Source organism: Diorhabda carinulata, chromosome 6, assembly GCF_026250575.1.
Source record: "Diorhabda carinulata isolate Delta chromosome 6, icDioCari1.1, whole genome shotgun sequence".
NCBI classification, from domain to species: Eukaryota; Metazoa; Arthropoda; class Insecta; order Coleoptera; family Chrysomelidae; genus Diorhabda; species Diorhabda carinulata.
Window position 1 is genome coordinate 9,723,321 of NC_079465.1, and position 17,308 is coordinate 9,740,628.

Consider the following 17,308-nt stretch of genomic DNA (forward strand, 5'->3'; position numbering starts at 1 on the left):
CCATTATATTTTGTACTAGATTTTCAAAATTTTTGAGATATTATTTTCCAAAAAAAGTATTATATTCTAGTTATTCTATAGTAAGATGATCAGTTTATTAATACATTGACTTATCCAAATTAGTAAAATGTTCGCAATTTGCAATGTTTTCCAATTAATTTTTAATTTGTTAAGTATTCGGATGGAACTGAGAGAGTTCGATTTCTATTTGTTATGTAAAGTGATCAGATCACAACTAACTGTTTACATTCGGGATAATTTACCAATTTACGGAAGGTATTTTTCAATTTGGTCACAGCTTATAACAATGTTTTAAATCCTTTATATTACTTTCTATTAGTCAGTATCTAATATTTTGTCATTTCAACGGTGTGTTATATATTAGTTATCGACAGCATATGTACAAAATTCTTGTACTATCTAGCAAGTGGGGATTGCATCTCCCACCCTTAGATATAGGAGGGGGTCTATCTAAGTCAGGGTAGTCGTAAAGATGAGAGTATGTCTTAAATCGATCGTTAGAAATATACATACAAATTATAAACTAAATAGTCCTTATCATTTTAACAAATCATTTCTTCGAATACAATACAATAAAAAAGATTTTCCAACATTATTTTACATACAATTTATTTTTTCCCGTTTTTTACAATAACTATTCTATTCATTATTAAATGATATCGTCCTGAAACTCTCTCATTTTATTTTAGTTTAGTGTATGTTAGTGTTTAATGAATAAATTTGTTGTTTCTACATAAAATTGGACTTCAGCAGACAAGGTACATCAGCACACAGTCTATTCAACAGAATAATCTTCATAGACATCATAAGTGATCAATAGTTTTGACTACCCTTATCAATCCTTGATTCTTAATTATAGTCCAATATTCGGCTGCAGGATTATTACACTCATCGGTTTTTTGCTAAAACCCAAACTTTTAAGGATATTTATAATTAGGAAAATATATATTTACCAGTTTGCCTAACAAAATTTGGCCGCAAGTATTTTCAATTTATTTTTGAGAAAAAGGATCGTTCATTTGTTTTTTAAATAGAATCTCACCTACATTAGGCAATTTATATAAAGATTCTAAAAAATCACGGTTGCGGTTGCGCACCTGGCCTCACCTCTTCACAGCCAGGTGTAAACAGGTATGATTTCATTTGCACGGACATGTATTAATTATATATGAAATGAAAGCTATTTTTTTCTATTTATTATCATATATGGTTGCTTAATTAAATTGGCAAAGAGTTGCTGGATGTTAAAGATGATAAATATTCAAGGTAGAGTGAAAAAAGGCGGACAGACGAAGATAGTGATTACCAGCTGTGCGAAGCTTTCAAGTCATTGCACATGCTTCGAATGCAAGTTTTCAACCACTGGGGGGTAACAAATGCTTCAAAAGAAATATCTTCCTTTTCAAAATGACAAATTTGAAAATTACAACAAGAAAAACATAAAATTTTTAAATCATTAATTTACAATTGGTATTTTCAAAAAAGGGCATTAATTAATTTTTTCAAAATGATAATTATTTAAAAAGCGTATTAATTGAATTTGTTAAATTGTTGATTTTTTGATAAATGCAGTAATTTATTTTTATTAAACAAATTTTTAACAAAAAAACCTCAAAGTTTGTACTGTGTCATCTATATTGTAACTATACCTATACTATTTTGAAGATCAATTGAAATTTTATTTACTGTTTGTGCCCTGGAAAAATCTTCAAATTCTTTTTTATCTTTTTGCTTTGGAACTACAATTTTTTTTAGACACTCTGTATGATATTCTGAATCATTAGTAGATTCAATTGCTTATAGAATATCATATTTCTATTTTTTATGACTTACCACTTTTTAAATGATGCATTACAAAGAAAACAGAGCTTCAAAGTGTCGTACAGTAGGCAATAGCTGTCTTTGTTTGACGAATAATATTACGCGCCAACTCTTTCTCATTCTAATTTAAATATTTATCATCTTTAACATCCAGCAACCCTTATTTGCGGCCGGATTTAATTAGGAAACCATATATGATAATAAATAGAAAAAATTAGCTTCAATTAGATATATAATTAATAAATATACCTGTTTACACCTGACTGCGAAGAGGTGAGGCCAGGAGGGCAATGGCAACCTTGATTTTTTAAAATTTTTAGAGATTTTATTTAAAAAACAAGTAAACGATCCTTTTTCCCAAAAATAAATTGAAAATATTCGCAGCCAAATTTTGTTAACCAACCTGATAAATATATATTCTCCTAATTATAAATAATATGCATAAAATGAGCGCACTAATCCTGCAGTCGTATCTTAGACTATTGTTATTTAATGTGGTTGACTACTTGAGTACTATCTACTGTATGAAAGGTAATAAATTCAATTCATCTTTCAATTTTCCTAATCCTTTATAATCTTTGTTGTCATCCATTTGTATGTATATTACATATGATGTTAGTTTTTAATGCCTAAATATTTCTTTATAAAAAACATTTTGTATTAAAATGAAAAGAACAGGAAAACTTAGCCAATTGACAGCGATATCCCATTATCCTAAGTTCTGCTACTTTCTAGAACGTTATATTAGTGGATTTTGTAATTTTTTTACAAATTTATATCTATTAATCAGTAATGCAGGATTATGTACATCAATTTCCAAAAATAAGGATACTTCAATATAAACACTACTTTTTAAGCCCAATAATAAGAGAAATATAACCATTTAAAGGGGTAAAATTGGAACCTTACTTTTTCAAATATCTGTCAAACGGTTTTAATTAAGAAGTTCATAATTTGGGAGTGAGGTTGAATACTACAAACTTTTTTCAAATTTTAATAATTCAGAGAAATTATAATAATAATGATAAATTGTCTTTATTGGTCTGATATGTGTACACACTACAATTTACAAACAGACATCATGCAACAGGAGTGGCGAGATTTAACATTTATGTTATTCTTCTACCTAAACACTTCCAGCCGCTTATCTATGCAAAAGAACTTTATACAGTCTCAATTATAAACTTATTAAATAATTACAAAAAACTAAAAAAAAAGATAAAGATAGTTACGTATTTGCTTATTAAGCAAAATTGCAATGTACTTAGATTTAAAAGAATTTATACCACTCAATTTAAGGTCCTAGAGGAGAGAATTATAACTTTTGAAAGCTAAACAAGAGAAACTTCTTTAGAAAACAGATTTTTATGCCGCACATGTACATTATTTATTTTTGCACAAAAAACTAGTTTTTCTCTCAAATAAACAGGTGTCGAATGTTTTAACACTTTCTTCAGAAGACACATAAAATCAAGCTTTGCAGCATTTAAACCAATTTAATTCCTTAATTTTAGCCAACATATAGTTATACTTTCTTCGCTTAAAAATAAAATACGTTTTGTACATATTGCACACGATTTTTCGATGTCATGTCAAGACAAGGATAGTAAACAACATTAACAGTAGGTAAAAATAGACAATACTAAAGATTCGCAAAGCTTTTCCCTTATCTTAAAATTGAGAATAGACCTGTTCATACATAAGATTTTCATCTTAGCATAGCTTTTCTGCAAAAGTATCTTTAAATGGTTTTTAAAACCTCACGTCCACATCTAAAATTAGTCCTGAGTTTTAGCGAATTGTTTTATTACCAATGTCTCACTGCCCAACTCCAATTTCAAATTTTGTTGCAAATTTTCTCTAAGTATCTGAGAACAAAACAACAAAACTTCAATCTTATTTGCATTCAGCTTTTGATTCTTATCAGTGGAATATTTAAGAATACTTGACAGATCTCTATTTAGGTGTGTAGCTGCTGCATCTGGATCTGCAGGATCAAAGTAGTGTAGAACCTGAATGTCATCAGCATATGATTGAATGTGAGAGTGTGAGGTACTATCACAAATATCAAAGACAAATACAAGGAACTAAAGTAGGCCAATTATTGAACCCTGCAGCACACCAGATACTATTTCGCCAGCCTCAGATCAACTCTGATCCATGCAAACTCTCTGCCTTCTTCTTTTTAAGTTAGATTCTAAAAATTTACAAGATATTTCGTCAAATCCCAGATCTTTCAGCTTTGCACAAAGAAGATCATAATTAAACACATCAAATGCCTTGGAGTAATCCAAGGAAGTATATATCACAGCCTTCTTCTTATCCGATGCTCTTATTTTGTTGTCAGTGATATTTAACATTGCAGTTGCTAAGCTATGTCTTCTCTATTTGTACGAAAAAAATATGCCTTTTTAATATTAAGCAATTTTTTTATCAATTATTCTATTGTTCAATTACCATTCCCAAAGTACGAACTATTCCTACTCTACACTTGTATATACATACCTTTGGATATGGCAAGCATTGCATCCCTCTTTGACATTTTGGGTTCAAAAGTTTCAGAGTTACTTCTTGATTTGAGATCAGTTTTATATTTTGTACTTTGTGAAAGAGATTCTTCGGTTGTTTTCGATATGTCGTTTACAGTATTATCAGCCAGCTTTCTCATCGGTAACATTAGATTCAAAATATCAACAGCCATTTTTAAAACTTGATCCGGACAAGCCATTTTGTGATCTGGCCAATTCGGCAACCAGTAATGGCTTATGATCCGAGGTTCTGCAGAAGAGTCTAATTTATTCAATTTTAACTGCCTTATGTAACATTCTTCCACATTACTCTCACTTAAATAAGTAATCCTGTAAAAGATATTACAGATAAAAACCGTTCTACAACAAAAGAACTAAGTATGTTAATATATGTATGGTACAAAGAAGATTGTTATTTCACATTTGATATTGAGAAATTTCACTGCATCTGATATGCTCATAACTTCATCAAATTCAAATATGCCCTTCTGCCAAAGCTAATATCCAACATTCTCCATAAGATTAGATCAATATTACAAAAAATAAACGGTTTACACATTCACAGTGACCCAAAAATATCTATTATGTTTTCTCTTGCTTACAGCTTTGGTCAACGCAATTACCAGAGAAAGGGCCTGTTGCCGCGTATAGAAAGTTTGCTTTCAGTGTGTCATCCTGTGGTCCATCAAATCTGCAGTTATTGGCGACTCTGGAAGGAAGTAAAAGTCCTTGCCAAGGGCAGAAAAGCAAGGAAAAATGAGTTCCAATCCGACGCCTGAATAGGTATAAGGAAAAAACAAGAATTTTTCTTTGCCTTTGTTTGTTGTCTACATACATTCCATAGCTAAGTTTGACTTGATTATTATTGAGTTAATAGCTTTTATGGCTGTTTGCCTGTGAGATAAGTTTGCTATATCTCTTTTCGGATAGTTCCTGTCTATATTGAATTGTGTACACCTTCTGGCTAAATGGCTAAAACTTCCACATGGAAGGTGCAAGGATATGTTTCTATTGATTAGGAGTCATATACTTCTATACCTATTATTATTTCATGGTATATTTACTGATTAAGTGAAAAGTATCATTCTTCTAATTATTTTCTAATAAAATAAAGTCTAGGTTAACTTCCATTGTTGCTGTTAAACAGATCTTCATGGACCCTGCAAGGGTCATATCTGATTCTGTTAAGAGAACTGTGTGGTCAGTGTATGCTATTAAAATTCTTACCATTTATCTTATTAACTCATTATATTCTGAGCTCAGACATCAATATATTAAAGAATATACATTCTGATGTTGAGCTTTTAAAATTTTTCTAAAAGCTTAGCCTATAACTCTTATAAGCATTTACTGATACTAGTGCAGGTTTTCGGTATTTCTGAAGTCTTTTTTACCAGAACCATTTTAATTGATTGATTAGATGTGTATGTTGTACTCAATTGAACGCCTTTTTGAAACCAATGATGAACATAAATGAATTCTTCTGCAGATTTAAGGACTTTTAAGAAATTAATTGCATGTAGATCAAAACCCAATGTGGTAAATAAAGATTGGGAAAATACATGAGCTGTTTACGAGACAGAAGGTAGAATTGTTTCTGAATCTAAACGAGTCTAAAATAAATGAAATAAATATGAAAACTTTGTAAAAGAAAATGCCTACCTATAATTGCCAAAAGTGACTTCATTTAATTGTTCAAAAGCTTGCGTCTCTTCTTCATATTGTTGAGTATTTATTTTAGTATCAAATGTAAATTTATCGCGTACTTTTGTTGTTTTAACATAGTAAAAAGATTTCTCTGTACTGTCGTCCTTTTTTCCAAGTGGAAAATATAGTTCACATTTACTCCAACCTTTTTCTACTAAACCTGTTAACATTACTATACATTTACACTGAAAATAAAAAGAAATATAAATTTGAGCTTACATTTAGAGGATGTTTTCAGGAAAAGTTTAATATTAATTCAAAAAAACTATAAACAGTAACGCACGCGTCTTCTTCAAAGTCACGAGGTTTACATGAAATGTTTGATTGTATTTTAGCTTACTTTGTTCAGTGCTATTGAATAAATTATCTTCATTAATCGAGGGGTGACTAAATTTCCAAATCCTAATACTAAGCACACTGTTTACTACCATATAGCAACACTCACAGATACACTGTATCTCCTTCAAGCCTTATTTAGGTCGCTGGTGTAATTGTGAGGGATGGTAGTGAACACAGTGTTCAGTATGAATATCACTTATGGCTGCAGAAATTTCAACTTAACCCTTTAGAGACTCATTTTTCTGGGATAGTGGGGAATACTAAGGTTATTTCATGTTTGAAAGGTATTATTTGTGATAGAAAATGTCGACAAAAATATCAAGGGTATGAGAGGGTTGGTGGTACAAATATGCTCCATTAAATTTTGTTGTTGTACTTATATGAACCATCGGCCCTATAGAATTTTTTCTCTATTAAAGACAATTTTGATACATATTTTACAAAATATTTCAATATTAGGGTCATTCCATGTCAAATCAACACGGGGTATAAACCTGAATTTGGTATGAAGAGATTAAGATGGCAACTTTTTTCAAATATCTCAAACGATTTAAAAATTACGGCCATGTAAAGTTTTCCAGTATCCATAAAAAAATGTAGCTGAAATATTTTGAAATCACTTTTGCTTTTATCCTAATTGAGCTGGAGAGATGGGAGTGATGTTATTTTACTCAGTTTTATATGCTTTTTCTTTTGATACATCCTTTTTAAAAATTATTATTTAACTATTAGAGTGTCAGTTATTTCCTAAACTAGATTTTGTTCTGCAAACGCTCTTGAAATTTCTAGGTTATGACCTGAAAAAAAAATATTATACTCGAACCAACTATATTCACATTAACCTGTGCCTAAATCATAATACATTTCCCATTTAAATAACGCGAGATAAAAGTTAATCAAGGATAAAATTGTATTCATTATTAAATTTATCGTTTTTTTTATTTCCACCATAATTTTTATTCATATCAAACTAAATACATAGAGATGAGTGATAAAATAAATACATACAAAATTTGTATTACAATACAAATCTTTAGTAATATCTTTAGTAATATCAAATCTATCGAAAAATTTTAACGAATCCAAATTAATAAAAAAATCAATATCCTTCTTTTTTAAATTTTTAACCTCACCATATGTATTGAACGAATCGAATTCTGAATCTTCACAATTGAATTGATAAAAAATTTTTAAAAATTGTAAATCTAAATTTGGAGATATGCATGAAGCATAAATAAATATCTAATAGATATATATAATAGCTCTCTCTCTCTCTCTATCTCTCTCTCTCTCTCTCTCTCTCTCTATATATATATATATATATATATATATATATATATATATATATATATATATATACAGTGCTTTTCAGATAAAAGTATCCACCTTTAATAACTTTTGTAATACTGGTATTTAGAAAAAATCCAAAAACACGTCAATTTATGTTGGAAGGGGCAAGCATTATGGCTTATTTAAACTTACTGGAAAAGCCACCCCCTCACCCCTAGCAGCATCCCCTTTATTTTTTTAAATTACTTTTCATATTTTTTATGTAAAATTTGGATACTCCTCTTTGAGCTGATTTCAAAAATGTATAATACTTGTAGGTTAAAGTGGTTAGTTTATGAGATAAACAATTTTTCTTTTAAGAGCACAAATTTTACTTATTATTTACTTTCACCTTATTTGCCTGTACTAAAATGGGTTGTACAACAGTTCAAACTCTTTAATCTTTTTAACTGTGCTATTTATTATGAAGTTACAATAAGTGTTCAAAATGAGTACCAATCACTTCCATACAATGGTATAATCTATTTTAAAATGCCTCTCTGACATTGCTTAATACGGCTGGATTTAATTGTCGACATTCATTTTCTATCCTCTCTCGTAAATCATCCAGAGATTCTGGTTGGGTAGCATAAACTTTTGTTTTTAAATACCCCCATAAAAAGAAGTCTAGGGGTGTTAAATCCGGTGACCTAGGTGGCCACTCCATCATCTGCCCCCTTCTACCTATCCAACGATCGGGGAATGTTTCGTTTAAAAATTGTCGGACAGGCATAGCATAGTGTGGGGGGGCTCCGTCTTGTTGAAATACCAGTAAATCTTCGGAAAGGTTATCATCATTTTCTATTATTGTTGTAATACGTGGGTCAACCCCTTCCCTGAGTAACTCAAGATATGATTCACCACCATTTAAATTTCCGTTGATGAAGAAAGGTCCGACAATGTGGTCACCTAGGATACCACACCAAACGTTTAACTTTTGGGGATGTTGTGTATGGAATTCACGCATAATATGTGGATCACTTTCAGCCCAATATCTACAATTATGCCTACTTACTAAGCCATTTAATGACCATGAGCATTCATCAGAAAAGCAAATATTGTTTAACAATTGTGGATTGTTATTGATAATTTGCGTCATTGATTCGCAAAACTCTAGACGACGATCAAAATCATCTTCATTCAACTCGTGCACCAACTTAACTTTGTATGGGTGGTACTTGAATTTATGTAGAACTCGGAAAACTGTAGAAGATGAAACACCGATCGCTCTACTTATTGTTGACAACGATTGGGGTTGTTGAGCCTCTAAGCTGACTTGCCCTAAAATTGCCACTTGGATTGCTTCGTTATTTACGAGTCCCTCTCGCTTATGCACTTTATTGCAAACAGACCCTGTTGTGGTAAATTTCTCCATCAGTTGAATTACATACTTATGAGTTGCATGTCTTCCGTCATGTAATTCGTTAAATATTCTAGCAGCAGCTCTTGCACAATTATTATTTTGGTAGTATAAACCTACAATTTCAATTCTTTCTTGCAAAGAGTAAACCATTTCAGAGAAACAAAATAAATAATGTATCAAATTACACTATCAATAGTGACTACAAATTCTAGTTGACAATGTCAAACTTTAATAAAAAGTAGAGTTTTTTGTTGTTTGGATTTTTTAAGTAGAATAAATAGCACAGTTAAAAAGATTAAAGAGTTTGAACTGTTGTACAACCCATTTTAGTACAGGCAAATAAGGTGAAAGTAAATAATAAGTAAAATTTGTGCTCTTAAAAGAAAAATTGTTTATCTCATAAACTAACCACTTTAACCTACAAGTATTATACATTTTTGAAATCAGCTCAAAGAGGAGTATCCAAATTTTACATAAAAAATATGAAAAGTAATTTAAAAAAATAAAGGGGATGCTGCTAGGGGTGAGGGGGTGGCTTTTCCAGTAAGTTTAAATAAGCCATAATGCTTGCCCCTTCCAACATAAATTGACGTGTTTTTGGATTTTTTCTAAATACCAGTATTACAAAAGTTATTAAAGGTGGATACTTTTATCTGAAAAGCACTGTATATATATATAATAGATCTAATCTAATATCTAATTTTTTTCAGCTGTGTACCTAGTTCATAAATAATGGTTATAGACTCAAATTACATGAAGTTCTCCCAGTGTTCACAGATGGCGTTAGATTACAAAACGAATAAATTTAAATATTTTTTTAAGTCATATTCTAAAAATGTGAGGGGCGTTTGCAGAGCAAAATCCAATTTGGGAACTAACGGACACTCTATTAACCATGAACCCATCTGCCTCCCGCTTTGAAATTTTCAGAGTCACTTACCATAAGTAAGAATTTTTTGGAAATTTACAAAAATGCACTTTATCAGAAAATCAAAATTTTGAATATTATTTTTCTAAAAATTTTTTATAACATGTATGGTGCTCAAAAAAGAGCATTTAAAACTGAGTAAAATGACACCACTCCCATCTCTCTAGCTCAATTAGGAGAAAAGCCATGGTGATTTCAAAATATGTCGGTTATATTTTTTGGGTGGATAATTCTGAAACTGTTGGATATTTGAAAACAAATTGCCATTTTTCTTAATCTTTACAACCAAATTTCATCAAATTCTGAAAGAGTTAAGTAATTTTTTTTATTTTAATGTGTTGATTCATATGGAATGACCTAATATTTATATTTTGAACAATTCAGACATAGAGAAGTCATACAATTTATACTTTAACTTCCTCTGGTAGATCCAATGGATGGTTTTTCCATCCCAGGAGGAATATAAATTGCTGGAAAGAAAAGTTGTCCCTTGTATTTCCTGTATCCAAGTGTTTATGGCAGTCATTATAAGCAGGGTGTAGAAAACATTTGTTTACCATTAATTTTATTTGCGATATAGTTCTTATCGTATCATTTGATCGGAATGTACCTTTTCGATTACATCATCTAAATAATGAGTTTTGGAGTATTCTGCTAGTTGTTTCGTTGATGCAAAATATAGTTTTGAAAAAAATTTTTTTAAGCTGTTGCATTTTTTGTGGAGAAAATTATCCAATAAAGGATGAGTGGACTAGTGGGAACTAGTATGCGAAACACGATTGTTTCACATAACCAAGCATGACTTCATTTTCAATTTTTCATTTGTAAACTGAATATATATATAAATGTAATGAAGATGGATATAGTTCTTTAAAACAGTGATAAGGTGAAAAATTAGCATGTATATTGGAGGCTATTTTACAAGTGTGTTTACTAAAAATTTTTCTCTGGTTTTAAGCACAAAATAAAAGAACTACAACAACTTGCATTTTCTACAGGAGCTTCAATATTTTCTGTATATATGATTTTGGTCTGAAACTTCTTTCCTAGAATGAGTTATTTCTACTTGGTCATCACTTTCTTCTTCACAAAATTCTTTATTGATATCGGATTGATCACTTCCAGATGTCTAAAAAGGGTTAAGCCCTAATACTGATACATATTAAGCAGATTCATTTTAATAATAACATATGTAGGATTAAGTCGATATTACATTCCCAATAGGACAGAAAACAACTATTGATCTACTCCATCTCACTGCACAACACAGTCACGAGTTTCCTTCGATTAGCCATAACCCAGCGAGAACATTCAGAGGGAAAGAAGACACTGAACGATGAGGGTTAAGCGGGCAAAGATGACTCCCGCACTTGTATAGACGGTTTCCCGATCATTTAACTTAATTACGACAATGTATTGCGATATTCAATATTTTAATATTTTTACTATCAAGCTCATTTTTATTTTTGAATCCTTTGTAATTATTTGTGAACCAATTTCATTGTTTAATTTCCATCAATAAAATGTTTTCCATATACCCGGCGTTTTACGAAGACAAAAAAACCCTAGACAACCAAGATATCCCTAGACATATATTTGAAAAAAAAACGAGTATTAAACTGTTTTAAAAAAATGATCATTTATCTGGATGTTAACTGCACTAGACTTGAATGTCTTTGATCTACGTAAATACTGGAGCTCAAATAAAATGTTTTAAGCTTATTCAGAAAATCGGTTTCCCGAGCTAGGGGTTTGAATGGTTTTTTCGAAAATTTCTTTTCATTTTCGATGTTATTATATAAATGAATTACATTCATCTTTTCTACGCTAATAATGAAAGTAATACGAGTTCACATATAGAATGATTTTCGAATGCCTGCATTGAATATAATCAGGTACAAAATATAAAAATATAGATACTGAAACATAGTGTTCATATCTATAATCATACTGCTGTAAGTGTAAAGTGTAGACTAGAGTAAAAATGTAAATAAATCTTATTCGGAACGCTCTTTATTCAGTATTAGAGTAGAGGTGATATAACAAATAAATCAGAGTGATGCTCTGTGTCAAGCTGCCATCGCACGTTGAGTTTATTCTTGATTAATTGTGTTCGAAGTTGTCCTCGAATTTTGATAAACGGGTTTGAATCGCCCTAGAACGATGAAAATCGACATTCAATGTGTTTACTGTGTTTTGAGAAAGGTTATAACATGAATAAAATAAGTGCAGCATTGCAACTTAAATTAAAGAAATTATTAGACAAGTATGATCCAAGTAATGATTGTTTATCGCGAGTAGTGGGCAAAATGAATGTGTGTTGAGGTGGTAACATGGAAAACCAGGCTATTCTTTATATGTATTGAAAAATAGGGAGAGAAATGCTTTATTGTAAAAAATTGTTACAATTTATAGACAAAAGCTTGTGAAAACTAAAAAAAAAAACATAAAAATAACTTAATAAAGATACAAAAGCAAATTAGGTCTCGTAAAAATGAGCTATGTGATTGCCAATTTTGTGAAATTTCAAGATCGCCAGGACATGTTAATTTTTTAGACAAAATTTTCATAAACGACAAAATATTTTTCCGTCGAATTCAAAAATAGATCAGGTTGCTGGCAATACATGACAGTCTTCAGTTAAAAAGCGGTGTCGTAAATACTTCAATTTTATTAAGCAAAGATTCAAATATGCATGATCCAAAGCATTTCCCGTAATCAATTTTAAAAAGCTGTGAATGAATCTTGTACTTTGAAAGGTAAAGAACAAGTTACTTCGTCTTTATGAAAACATGTAATAGCTGATAAACCATCAATTTCTGTGGATGAGAATGATTCAATCATATCACTTTTTCAGATGACAGGTAAACCAGTGAAAATATATTTAAATAAAAGTTCCAAAGACAACAAATTTCTCAATCAAAATTTACTTGGTATTGAAGATTTTCAGTCTGAGACTACTTGTGCAATAGCTAAAGCTGTTCGAGTAGCTCCTAAAAATATGAAAAATCTTCAGCTTAATTTGAAAAGAGAACTTATGCAGCAAAATCATGACGTCGATAAATTTTTCGCAGTTGAAAAAGTAGATTTCTCAAGTATACATTTGAACAACAGTGAAAAGAAATCTGAAGAAACATTAGTTTACTGCCATAACCTTGAAGATTTCATAGCTACTGTTGAAGCTAAGCGACAAATGCCAAATACTCATTTGAAGTTTGGTATTATGGGGGAGGTTGATTTAAAAAGTATGTGTGTCCATCCAGTCTTCAGAGATAAACATTTATTTATTTATTTATAACCAGTAAAAAATTACAAGCATTTACAATACTTTATAATTCCCACAGAAGTATACAATACCTGTATGTAGGAACTGGTACTTTACTTATTAAAAATAAAATAATAAAACATTTAATACATGGTTTTTAATAAGAAATGTGTCATCCCAACCCCATTATAATAAAATTGATAATAAAATTAGTATACAATAATTAATATTAACAAAATATAGTACTTATTTGGTTTAAACATTTTTTACAGTCCAAAGTTTCAAATTACTTTTTAAGTACTTATTGTTTCAATTTCCCTTTATCTCCTTAATTTATTAAATATTTTTATTGCCAAAATATCACTAACAGTTTTAAACATTTTTGGTAGCAGAACACTTTTATTTCTAGTTTTACTTGTTGATGACTCATATTTATTATTTAGTTCTTTATAGTAATATACAACAGCTTCCAAGCAAAATAATTGCTCGATATTTAATGGATAAGCGCTATTAGTAAAATTGTACATATTTGTTAATAATTTTTAATAATTTGTTTTGAAGCGTCTGTATCAGATTTAAATTATTAGAATACACACCACCCCATGCAATAATTCCATAACCTATAATACTTTGAAAAAGTGCATAATAAATTACCATAAGAGTTTTATTTTCCATAAATTTGGATAATTTATAGAAGACAAAAGTAATATACTTAGTTTTATTGATTAAATATTCAATATGCTTATTCCATTTTAAATTATAATCAATTATAATTCCAAGGTATTTATAGCATTCAACTCTAGTTAGTAGTTTTTATTTCTCGATAGGAACACTATCAGAATAATTTCCAAAAGTAATATAGACCGTTTTATCAATATTTAACGTTAATTTGTTAGCAGTAAACCAAACATCTATTTCATCCAATAATTTATTCATTTTATTTATAGTTCCTTCCCATGTCTTTCCTTCAGCTATCGCAGCTGTATCATTTGCATATGATACAATATAGTTATCAGTTATTTTAGTAAGAAGATAAATGAAGAAATAAAATCACGACAGAAGTATAGTGAAGAAATAACATCAAAAATTTTTAAAGCTTCTGGTGTGAAGCAGTTATTAATTTTAGCTGTAGTACTGAGTACAAAAGAAATCTACACAAATGCTTCGATATTGTTATTGTCGATCAATAACTTTGGTGGAACGATTGCTACAGATCTAAAGCAAATATTCTAGTTGACATTATGACACACGCAAGTCCTTATAGAATAATTGGAGGAACAACAAAAAATTATCTAGACTGAATTGAATCAGGAGCAAACAAAAAAAAGTTCAAAATTTTATGAATTGTATTCATCCACCAATAATTAATGCTAACGAAGAAAGACTGTTTCAAGAGTTTGAATCAGATGCTTTCAAGAGGGGAAGTGCTGGTAGTGTACAGCGTGAGATCATGCATGGCTCTCCAGATTTCAGGGGAAATTCATGCAAATGTTGCTAAACAAAATTTACATCTTGAGAAAATACTCACTGCATTGTTTGAAATACGTTGAAGTATTTCAAAGTTTAAATAAAGTCGTTGATGCTTGTTTCAAAATGAAATTAGATGAAAACTACAAAGAATGTATCGAGGAATTCAAAAACAATTATTTAAAGTTGAAAATCCCTGTTACACCAAAAGTACACACCGTCTTATTTCACTTTTTCAATTTTTGTTACAAGAATGGATGTGGTTTAGGTTTTTATAATGAACAGGCGATGGAGTCGGTGTAAACATGACTTCAATATCTCATGGATGAAATATTAAGTTTCAAAGGCGAATCCTAAATAGGATAAACAATTTGTGAATATAATTCATATCATACTTAATTTAAGCTCATTAAAAAAATGACACTACATTGTATGTGTAAGAAGTATATTATTTTCATGTTTTCTAAAAAACATGTCATATATAATTATTGATATTTAACTAATATTATTTAAAAAATGAATGTAATTCATTTCTATAATTATTAAATCAAAAATTCAAACCCCTATTATTCTCCAAGAGCTCGGGAAACCCTTTTTCTGAATAGGCCTAAAACGTTGCATTCGTGCTCTAGTTTAAGTTTAGACGTTCAAGTAATTTTCATTTAAGACTGGTTAAGGAACACTGTGTGTAAAGTAAAGTTAAATTTCATTTTATCATCAAATGAGATAACTAAACTCATTTTTCTACTATTGAATAATTAAATGAATAATCTGCTAATTTTGCTTTAAACCATTTGGTATACGCAACATAAAGCAAATTTATTAATAATTTTATTCAACTCACATGTGTACTCCACACCATTTCCCAAAAGTCTTGACATGTATGAGCCATTGGCCCCTGAGTGGCTATATAAAGAGTCTCTGTATAATCTGGTCCCTAAAATCAAACATAGTATAAAATACTAAATACTGTCTAACCCGCGATTCAATATCGTCTTCAGCAATCCAAGGTAAACTGATTACCTTCGAGCCTTCCATAGGTCGCTGGTTCATATCCGGCTCGAAGGACCAGACAGAGTAGTTGTGGCTATTGTGTGAGTGGTAATAAGCAGTATACTCAATATAAATATAAATAAGGGTTTCAAAAATTCCAACTCGGATACTACAAAAATAATAGTTGTGTTCAATCACAGACACTCATTCAATTTTAAACAGATTTAGATTGTAAAGTTTATGGAGGGAAAAATTGGAAGATAAGAACAAGAAGAAGACTTTGGAGTTATAACAAGATATTAAATTGGATAACAAGATAATTACAAAAATATAAATACAATAAGAACAAATATTAGAAATGTAAGTGATTGAATTATGAGATGATGTGGAAAATCCTAATAATAAGCAAATATTACTTCCCTATCCTATTGGAGGTTATATATGTAGCATAAAACTTAAGAGAACTGCAAAACATAAAAATCTATGTAGAGATTATGAACCTCGTTTAATAATAAAAATAAATACTTTACATGATTTAGAGGACAGGAAATTTTTCTAAAGAAATTAACTTGTAAAATATAATGTAAGCTAATGTTTATCAATAAGGCAAACTAGGTAGTGCTATAATAATTAAGAATTAAAATTACTTTGTATCATAATAACTAGAAGAAAAACCCAGTTGCTAATAAATAACTAAATTGATGTCAATGAGGTGGCATAAGAAAATATTTACATAATCTTAGGTGAACTTTAAGGTCCTCTCAATGACTATTAGTGATACCTGTCACAAGTTAAAATTGCAATACTAGTTTTATGGGCTTGTTGGGTTTGTTCTAGACCTGAGTCGAGCTAATATCCATATCACACAAATTGTTTTTTAACAAGATTTCCTATACATAAAATTTTGTTTAATTTTACAATTTATTGAAGGTCATGAAATGTCAAATTAAACTATTATATAAACAACTGAGAAATTATGGTAGAAATATAGTCATGAAAGTTCACGAATTATTTAAGAACTAAAAAATGAGAAAAAGTCCATAAAAAATAACAGACAACCTTACAAAAGATTAATACAACATTTAATCCTAGTGTTGTGTAGGCAATCAGTCTCAGTAGAGAAGGATGGTATCTTCCCTACTCCAGCAAAGCGCTTGTACCCGAGAAAGCAAGAAACAAAGCAATGGAGCATAAATCCAAGGGTAGTGAAACAAAAACACTTTTTGATTTGAGTGCTTGGCTGTAGTTTTCTATTCTGAACAGTTCTGCTGTTAAAAAAATTTTAAAAAAAGGGATCAGGTCCAGGTAGAGGCTTTACTCCCCCTTTTCACCAAATTATAATCTAGATGGTGGACAGTTTGGTGAGTTCTATGGTACTACTGTAACCATGTATTTTTAGAGTTCTAGGATACCACTAATCGTAGGCCACAGAGATTGCAACTGACATTTTGCAACGTTGCTACACTGCTACAGCATTCCTTAAAACTATTACTACGGAAAAGGGTAATGGATAAATTGTGTCCACTTATATTAACAGTTATCATAAT

At 30.1% G+C, this 17,308-nt stretch overlaps 1 protein-coding gene across 1 annotated transcript in view; it reads right to left on the reverse strand.

The window, feature by feature from the left end:
- Positions 1–17,308, reverse strand: part of LOC130895192 (uncharacterized) — a 40,257-nt gene that overhangs the window by 12,237 nt on the left and 10,712 nt on the right. The window contains exons 6-8 of the mRNA XM_057802374.1: positions 15,613–15,705; positions 6,033–6,262; positions 4,348–4,700 (exon numbers count right to left, since the gene is read on the reverse strand). Coding sequence (XP_057658357.1) covers positions 4,348–4,700; positions 6,033–6,262; positions 15,613–15,705 — 676 coding nt within the window. The remainder of the gene's footprint in view (positions 1–4,347; positions 4,701–6,032; positions 6,263–15,612; positions 15,706–17,308) is intronic.